Source organism: Gavialis gangeticus, unplaced genomic scaffold (genome assembly GCF_001723915.1).
Source record: "Gavialis gangeticus isolate Ggan-Ray unplaced genomic scaffold, GavGan_comp1, whole genome shotgun sequence".
Classification (NCBI taxonomy): Eukaryota; Metazoa; Chordata; order Crocodylia; family Gavialidae; genus Gavialis; species Gavialis gangeticus.
In genome coordinates, this window is record NW_017729031.1 from 113,577,117 (window position 1) to 113,587,066 (window position 9,950).

General features: G+C 51.0%; 1 protein-coding gene across 2 annotated transcripts in view; it reads left to right on the forward strand.

The window, feature by feature from the left end:
• Positions 1 to 9,950, forward strand: part of KCNH6 (potassium voltage-gated channel subfamily H member 6) — a 173,343-nt gene that overhangs the window by 108,219 nt on the left and 55,174 nt on the right. For both annotated transcript variants that reach the window (XM_019523602.1, XM_019523603.1), the window contains one exon: positions 591 to 802. In XM_019523602.1, coding sequence (XP_019379147.1) covers positions 591 to 802 — 212 coding nt within the window. The remainder of the gene's footprint in view (positions 1 to 590; positions 803 to 9,950) is intronic.

Sequence of the window (9,950 nt, forward strand, 5' to 3'; positions counted from 1 at the left end):
GTGAGGGCCCTTAGAGTGGCATCATTGCCTCATATCTGTGTTTGACACAGGTGGCCCAGGAGCAGGCAGGTGGGGCCATGCCTCTCCAAGGGGCTCTCTGCAGCAGTACAGAAGTGAGGTAGACATGCCCTTAGACACCTTTTGTTTCATCCATATTCTGTATCCAGTGCTGGATGCTAGTGCTGGCCACACTGACCTGCCCTAGCACCTGGTGAGTAGCTCTTGGCATTCAGGTTGTTTCACCACAGCCCTCAGAGACAGGCAGGGAGTCAAGCCCCTCCACCTTGTAGTGTCTGGCTTGAGATACCTGAAAGAGCCTTTATTTTTAAACATGGATCCTCTTTCTGACAATCAGATCCTTTCCAGTGCTCAGCCTGGGCTCCAAAGAGCACCTGCCTGTTTGGAGGACCTTGGCATACAGATACACAGCATAGCCCCATAACAGAGCTGTCTCCCCAGGCACAGGAGTGGCACCTTCTCTCAGGAAGCTTGTCCTGTGCTCCCTTATCCACAGACGCTCGGGCAATGAATGGTTCCTCGCTGTTTATGACGTCCTCCTGATAGTTCCTCTCCTTCTTCCTGCGTTTCAGAGGCCTCCCATGTCAAGCCCAGCCCCCAGAACTTCACCTCAGACTCTGACCTCATGAAGTACCGCACCATCAGCCAGATCCCCCAGTTCACCCTCAACTTTGTGGAGTTCAACCTGGAGAAGCATCGCTCGGGCTCCACCACAGAGATTGAAATCATCGCACCCCACAAGGTGACGGAGCGCACCCAGAACGTCACCGAGAAAGTCACGCAGGTAGGTGTAGGGTGGGAAAATGGAAAGAGGACTCTCTACAGACCTGGGGCTGTGCCCTCCCTCCCCCCAGAGTTGGGAGGATGGTTAGGCTAATCCATGAAGCGGGCTGGGGATGGGAGAAAGGGAATTGCTGGTTGCACTAATTGGCAGAGATGATCAGAAATCATCTCATGTGGGAGTGGTGATTTGTTCCCTGGAGCGGGAATACTGGTGTGTCTTAGCTTTTTCATTTGTTTTCAGAAGGAATTGGGTAAAAAAAAAAAAAAGAAATATCATTTTGGGGGAGAACTGAAAATTTTTGGAAAATTCTTGTTCAGAAATTGGATTCAGTGAAAGGTATTTTGAGCATATCACACTGTTTCCCTCTGAGGGTCACATAGTCTCATGGAAACAAATTCTGGCATCTCACATCCTCATTTTCCTCTTTGCTAAACCTCAGCTGGGGTGAAACAACAGTGTCACTGAGGCTTTGTCTGATTTGCACCAAATGCAGATCTGTGTCTTGTTGATTACTCATGACATCACAGCCCTTTCCATGCACCAAAGCCTTTCCATCACTGCAGTGAGAAGTAGCTTTTCTAAGATGAAAAGCCTCTTTCATTTGCTAACAGGAATCCAAAGTGAATGGGGAAGAGTGTGTGAGTGTCTGTATTATATGTGCTTCATAGATGTTCCTATGAATTATCTTGGATTGATTGATTTTTGCGAGCTGTCAGATGTGCCAAGACTCAGAGGGCTTTTATACACGTGCTCTGGGAGTGTGCGGGGGGGATGTTTTCATAGTTTCATAGTTTGTAGGGTCAGAAGGGACCTGAGCAGATCATCTAGTCTGACCCCCTGCCATGGCAGGAAAGAGTACTAGGGTCAAACAACCCCAGCAAGGTGTACATCTAGCCTTCTCTTAAAGACCCCCAGGGTAGGAGCCAGCACCACTTCTCTTGGAAGTTGGTTCCAGATCCACGGCCGCCCTGACTGTGAAGTAGCACCTCCTGATATCTAGCCTAAATCTACCCTCTGCCAGCTTGTGACCATTATTCCTGGTCACTCCTGGTAGTGCTCGGGGGAATGGGGACTTCCCCAGTGCCTGCTGGTCCCCTCTGACTAGTTTGTAACAGGCCACTAGATCCCCCCTCAGCCTTCTCTTGTGGAGGCTGAACAGGTTCATTAGAGTGGCTTTGAGAACCATGCTAATTAAAGGGCCTGGAGCATCTCATGTATCAGCGTCCCAATGCTGAAAAATGGTGGTGGTGACGCTTTAACTAAAGCTCATCAGATGAGCTTTAGTTAAAGCATCCCTGCACTATTTTTCAATTCAGGGACGCTGAGACACAAGACGCTGGAGTCTGCTGGAGCACAGTACTTACTGTGCTCCAGCAGACTTGATTAATCAAGTCTTCTGCAGCGTGCTATAATTACAGTGCGTCAGAGCAGTCTTGCTGCCCAGGGTGTTCTTCTGCCAGTCTCCAAGGGGAGCAGGAAACATGCCACCCTTTTTGCATGACTTCTTGTCCTTGCAGTGGTAGGATATAGACAGTGCCCTTGTTCCCCTGCTTTACTTTTGGCAAGTTAAAGGGTGATTTTGATGTTTTGTGCATGATGCTTGGTAGGTTTTTTTGAGGGTGGTGCCTGAAGTATTTAAGAACAGGTTAGAGAAGCACTTAACTAGGTTGGCTTCAGAGCTGATCCTGTCTTGAACCAGCGGTTGGAGAAGGTAACCTCCTAAGGGACCTTCCAGCTCTACTTTTCTGTGTTTCCATAACTGTTCACTGATGTCACTATAAAAGACACCCTCATCCTCAGCCACCCATTGGAGGCCAAGTTCGTGTATACAGTGCTATGGGGGCCTCCCCTCTGGGCTTTGTGAGCTGGAGGCAATCCATGACAGCAAAGCTGCTGAGTGTTCCTGCAGATGCCACCAGGTGGCAGTGTCCCCTCACTAAGTGGGATGCCAGAAGGCTTTCCATTTTCTGGGCTCCTTGGGTGGGAAACATGGGGTGGCTGGGGGCCAGCAGGGTAAGAGTTAGGCATCTGTTCCTGGGGCTCCTGGCAGGCAGGAGCCCCGCTATGTTCCAGAGAGCAGAAATAAATACACTAAACTGAGAGACCACATCCCAAGCATGCATGAGGTTCAGCACCCATCTGCAAGGGCTCTTGCTCCAGCGCACAGGCATAGATTGATCGGCACGGACAACCCCTTGTCCTGTGCTCCTCTGGACCCGACCCTCCTGCAGGCTTTCATGGAGTGCAGAAGATAAGAACTGCAGGGCTGGGTGTTGAAGAGGTACCAGGAAGAAGCAGAGAGGGGGCTGGAGCTATCTAGCCCACAAAGGGCAGAACAGTTCTGGAGGTTTTTCCTAGGGCACCCTGGTCTGCTGCCCAGGGCAGGAAGCACACAGGAAACCTGACCCTGGGTGGGAGGTGGCAGTCAGGCCCTTAGATCATTGGTGTGCATGCACAGGAATGGAAGGAGATCCCTGCAGCCTCTTCTCACCCTCTGGCTTACACATGCTTACAGGATTGTGCCCTGGGTCTGGTCTCAAGAAAGTCTGTGGCAGGGGCGGGCAAAATGCGGCCCACGGGCTGGATGCAGCCCACCAGGCCATTCTATCTAGCCTGCAGGGACTCTAAAAAATTTAGAAAATTAATATTTATCTGCCCCTGCCTGCCTGTCATGAGGCCCTCGATGGCTTGCCAAAACTCAGTAAGCAGCCCTCTGCTCGAAATAATTGCCCACCCCTGATCTATGAGGTTCATGCTCCTGTAAGATGCTGGGCAGGTTCTGTGTCATAAGGGTCCCTGGGTTGGTGACACAGTGGATATTGAACATTTGCTTGCAGGAGATCCCAGCTTGTTCTCCTTGCTTATTTCTAGGTAAGAGAGAGCAGGACCTGGCATGGCCCAAGACAAGCCAAAGCATCCTGTCTCACCTTGCACTGGGGCTGGTGGAAAACTTGAGCTAGATCTTTGGGGACTGTGAGGGAAGGATCGTCAGAGCTCTAGCCTGGAACATAAGGGAAAGGGGATCCGGGCAAAAGAACAGGAAGTGGAACCTTCCCAAATCCCAACACAACTCTCACCTGGTTCTGAAACGTTAGGCAGGGACTTCTGCTTTGGGATCCTCCAGCAGGGGGCATATCACTACCATGTGGGGTAGCAGCTCCACTGGGCTTCCCTGAGGACAGGAGAGGGGATGGTAGATTTTGCTATTGCATCTCAAAGCTGACAGCCCTTCACCCCTCATGACAGCCATTCCCACTCTAGATCAGAGCCATAGGGAGGAGAAACAGCTAGTGGGAAGGGAATTCAATCTAAATCCCAATCCTGCTCAAATCAATAACCAAGTCCCACTTTGCCCTGAATACAGGAAATGTTATGCTGTCCTGTAAGGAGGCCCATCCTCTTTGGGAGGCAAAAATCCATCAGCTGACTGGTGCTAGTTTCTGAAGGGGAAGCTTCAGTGGTGTGCTACAGAGCCATGCAATAATGTGTGCTAGAGGCGACCACCCAAACAGAGGTCAGCAGTGTCTGGCCTCAAGTAATGGGGCTCTTGATTGTACCTCCATAATATTTGTCTTTCCCATTCCAGGCTCTGAGTGGCCCTTCTGCCCATCAGCTCCCTTACCCTTCTTGCCCCCAATTGACACAGCAGGTATTTTTCTTCTGGTTTTAGAGCTGAGGAAACTGAGGCACAGAGAGGACTGAGGGAGGTGTCCTTCACAGATCAAGCAACAGAGCCCAGATCTAAAGGCAGTACAGTTAGGGCAAGTCTAAGGAAGCCTTCTGGATCCTGTTTACCTGTGGAACTCCCTGCTGCAGGACTAAGGTTAATAGCCCAGCTGTTCCCAAATAGGGACTAATCACAGATTGGAATAACCATTTCAGTGACATTAGTCAGTGTGTGGCTAATGGGTGTGAGGTATGCCACAGCTGTTGATTCCCAGTCTTCAGGCCCCCTTCCTCTCCAAGAGCTACAGGCTGCTGTGGGACAAATGCAGGTTCAGAAGCTGGCATGGAAGAGTAAAAGTTTTAAAAGCTTTCCCTGAGGAAACTGTGCTTGTAACTGAGCTGAGGAACAAGTGTGTAAGAAATGCTGGGGCAAACTGGGACAGGGGAGAGTGAAAGCAGGGGTAGCTCTGGGGCAGGGGAGGGAGCATGGGAATAACTGTGGCTCATGGCTGTGTCCCAGCAGGCTGCTGTTTATTGTTGACCATGGTCCTGGCATCACAAAAGAGCATTTCACCCAAGGGCCTTGCCACACTTTGCATTCTTTGCCCCAAGTTCCTTGAGGCAGAGACCAGCCCTTCTGAAAGGCACCTACTGTATCACCAGTGCTCACCCATGCAGATAGATCCTAATAAAGTCCATCAGCAGTATTAATCCACTTTACAGACAGAGACACTGTGGCAAAGGATGAGCTAGGGCCTTGCCTAAAGTTATTCCAGGAGATGCTGACTAAGCCAGGATTTGGACTCATGGGGCATTTATACATGTACCTTTTTCATAGATTTTAGGGTCGGAAGAGACCTATTAGATCATCGAGTCTGACCTCCTGCCCTGGGCAGGAAAGAGTGCTGGGGTCAGATAACCCCAGGCAGGCATTTGTCCAATCTCCTCTTAAATATCTCCAAGGAAAGGGACAGCACCATCTCCCTTAGAAGCATATTCCATATTTTGGCAACCTTCACTGTAAAGAATTTTTTCCTAATGTCCAATCTAAATTTGCTCTCCTTCAGTTTGTGGCCATTGTTTCTAGTTACCCCGATGGGCGCCCTGGGAAACATTGTGTTCCCTATTTTCTGCTGTCCCCCACAATGAGTTTGTAGACAGCCACAAGATCACCTCTCAGCCTTCTCTTGTGGAGGCTGAAGAGATTCAGGTCCCTCAATCGGTCCTTGTAGGGTTTTTTCTGTAGGCCTTTAACCAGACGGGTGGCCCTCCTCTGAACCCTTTCCAGGTTATCTACATCCCTCCTGAAGTGCAGCACCCAAAACTGGATGCAGTACTCCAGCTGCGGCCTGACCAATGCCACACAGAGGGGAAGTATCACCTCCCTAGACCTGTTTGTGATGCACCAACTTATGCAAGAAAGAGTGCGGTTAGCTTTACTTATTACTTCATCACACTGGTGACTCATGTTCATTTTGGAGTTGACTATGACTCCAAGATACCTTTCCGCAGTTGTGCTACTTAGAATGGTACCTCCCAGGCTATAGGAGTGTTGATGATTCTTCCTCCCTAGGTGCAACACGTGGCACTTATCTTTGTTAAACTGCATCCTATTCTTCCTCAGCCTGTCCATATCCACCTGGATTCACTCCCTGCCCTCAAGTTTGTTTACCTCCCCCCATAGTTTGGTGTCATCTGAAAACTTGGACAGGGTGCTTTCTACTCCCTCATCCAAGTCATTAGATAACATATTGAACAGTACCGGTCCCAAGACAGAGCGTTGGGGAACTCCACTGCCCACATTTCTGCAAGTAGAAACCGACCCATCCACCAGCACTCTCTGGGTGTGTCCCATAAGCAATTTTCTACCCACTGGACTGTGTAATAATCTACATTGCAACTGTTTAGTTTATTTATAAGAATTGGGTGCAACACTGTCCTGCTACACACCAGAGATCTGCTGCTTTGGAACAGACTTGATTAATCAAGTCTGCTCCACGTGTGAGCTGACACGCACTACGCTGCACCACATACAGTTATGTAAGTGGCAAAATGCATGTCAGCATGCAGAAAATGGCAGTGGTGAACTTTTGAATTAAAGCACCTCCAAGGCGCAGCACAGTGGCGGGCGCTTGCACATGTTAAAAAGCCTATGAGTCCTGGCTCCCAGTCCCATGCTCAGACTCCTAGGATGGCAGACCTGATACTGGGCCTCTGTTTTACCCAGTAAATCCCATTTCTCCCAGAGGCAGGAACAGGACTCAGAAGTACTGGCTTCCAGCCACAGGATATAACCACCGGGCCCCATTCCACCCCCAAGCATTGGGTAATGCATGCTGGAGTCCTGGGTCCCAGTCTGGTGTTCAGTCTCTAAGGCCTCAGCTACATTGGCAGCAGGATCTGCTGCCAACTGGGAAAAGAGGCTCCTACAGCTCCCTCCATTGCACCTTTGGAAATGGTATGGGGACTGTGCTCTCCCTTCCTTCACCCCCCCTGCCTATTCTTCCTGGATGCCACGTGCACCCAAGCTGCAGGGCATGGGTGGGGGCAACCAGCCATGATACAGAGGCTGGCTGCTAGGCGACAGGGTTGACGCTTGATCAGCACCATTTGCCTGTCGATAGGAGGTCATTAGCTGGCTGGGAGGGATGGAATTGAAGCTGACAGGCCATTGCTGCAGGCGGATGGAGTGTATGGAGTCTGTGCCCTCCTCACTGTACCAAGCCTAGAGCTTGTCAGTTCCCCCTTGCCTAACTCTCCAGGGCAGCTGGGAGGTGACTGGATCCTCTGACTCTGGACCTCCCCCCACCCCCCTCTTGTGCTATGTTTAAGGCCTATCCCCCTTTCCTTCCCAAAGAACCCTGGATTCCAGAACTCTGGTCTAACCACTGAATTCTATTCCCACCTCAGAAGCAAGAAAAGACCCTGACTTACATTTCTGATTGTCACCGCTAGGCCTGTCTAGGAGCTGAGCAAACTCCCCCCTAAAAGAATCCTGATCTCCCAGCCCTGTGGAGAACCATGGTGCTGAGCCCTGGCCATACTCATGCCATTTGTGACCATGTCTGCCTTTGGGGGCAGTCCCCACTGGGCCTGTTGCTGATGCAGACCCCAGGTGCAAAGTATAGATCCTCTCCCCTGTTGATGCCCCTTTCTGAGTGCTCATGGGAACCCCATGCTGGCCAGGAAGCCAAACATCTCTTCCTCCTGCTCTTCCCACCCATGTTATACTGTAGTGCCAAATGCTGCTGAACTGCTTTGTTGTAAGTGCTTGCTGGACAGGATCCTTTCTGCACAGCACAAGTAGGCAGGGGTCTAAGCACCCCCCTGCTCTGCAGCCAGGAGACGCGCCCCTGGCAGAGCCCCCACTCCTCACTTACAGCTGCTAAATAATTCACAGGCAAGCCAAAGAGGGCCATGAAATCCAGTTATTACGCTCTATAAATAATGACTCACCAGCCAGGAGAACCTGACACAGAGCTCTCTGGATCATGTGAAGGGGGCTCGGTGCCAGCCTGGAGAGCCAGGACCTCACCTCACCCCCACCCTGCCAGCATCAGTCACTGCTGGCTTTGCCCATAAGTGCAACAAGTGAATTGGCGTCACCCTGAGGTTGGTCCTAATGTGCCTTCAGTCTCTGGAGGTATTGTGAGGAGTGGGGAGCATCCATGCCAGGGTTTGTCTGCACTTAGTGGGGAGAAGGATGAGGTATGCTGAGGGGATTGGAGAATGGAGCACAGAGTCTTTGACTCCAGAGCAGCAAGCTCAGTTCCATACCAAGCCACACTTACCCTGGAAGAAGAGTGTGCACATAGCCAGAGCTATCCCTATATAAACAGACCGGTTCTTTGTGGTTTGGACCTCCCTAGGTAGAAAAGGCTCTAATTCCCTCTCCTCTGAGCTGGGTGTTGTTGTCAGATGGCAGTCAGGTGGCTGGTATGAAATGCACTACTGAGCCTAAATGGAGGGCTAGGAATTATCTCACAGCTGGTACCCTTGAGTGACCCAGTGGCTGAACCAAACTGCCAGCATGAAAGCACTGGAAACCAGCAAGATGGGGTACAGAGGGGGTGGATAGTGGGCCCAGGGTAGAGTGTTTCAATGCCTGAGGTCAAAGGAGAAGGAATTTGAGGGAGGGTTTTGGGGACAGGTGAACACAGGAAGGTTCAGGACAGTTGCAAGGTGGTAATGGGCAGTGTTGGCTGCAGAAGGTGGGAGCCCATGGGCAGTGGAGTATGGGCCCTGTTCTGCTGTGCACAGTGTGGTCTCCTACCCCACAGGGCTCACAGCCATAAGAGACCTCAGCAGACATGGCCTGTGTCTAGGGTGGCCTTCATAAAGGACATTACCATTTTCTGCTACTCTGGTCTCTGTCTTCTGTTGATATGAAACCCGATGCCTTTATGTCCTCTATTTTTCCCTTCAGGAGAAAAATAGAGAACATAAAGGTGTCCGGTTTCGTATCAATAAAGGACAGATAGCAAACACACTGTCCTCTATGATGGCCACCCTACCTGTGTCCCAGGCCATGTCTGTGATTGGCTTGTAGACTTAAATCCCCTGCTCTACCACCTTGGGACGGCACCATCCCCTGGATCCCTGCCTCTGGTCTGCTGGCAGAACTGAAATGGCAGTGTCTCCTGCAAAGGAGGCTTAGCAGGAAGCTGCATGAGCTGAGAACCAAGCTTGTCCAATTCCTGCCTGCAGCCGACATGGTGGGGCTAATCCCCCACTCTGGTCTTACATTTTGGAGCATCAGGGACTTTAGGTTCACCCTGCCCAGGTGCAAGTGGCTGCTGGGTGTAAGGCAGAGAAGAATTATGGCTTAGGGCTGTGCTGGTATTGTGGTTTGTTTTTCTCAGATATCTCACTTTGCTACCGCAGGAGAGCATTTCCTGGCACCTTCTGGGAGTGCAGACTGGGGTGGCAACACTCTCACCTGTACATTATTCAGCGCAGTTCAGGGCAGCTGTGAGCCCTTTAGCTCCAGCTGTGCTGGGCAGCATCTCCCCCTGCTCTCTTCTCTGTAGGGCACAGAACAATCATGCCCCATTACTGCTGTGTGATATCCTAAACACCTTTCAGCAGCTTTGAACACAGGTAGATGGGAGCCTGCTCATGATGGGTGCAGGAGGCACCAGAGCAGTGCTACTCTGGAGCAAGGTGGCTGAAGGCAGCTACCCAATATGTGCATGGGGCAGTGGAAATATTTCTCTTCTAGAGGTGTAGTTCCAGGCTGCCAAGTGCCTCCAGGAGGCTGAATCTGTGCTGTCTAGCAAGCTGTGTGGCATACACTGGCCCCTGGCAGCAGGCTGGAGATAATTGAGGGTCTTGTATGATCATAGGGGATTGATATCAGAGCTGCAAGGTCTGAGCTGGAGAATTCAGATCCTCTCCTCCCCACCCCCACCCTCCATCCTCTCCCTTGCCTGTGTCTCACTCCCTCGCTCACACACATGCTCACACACACACACTCCACACA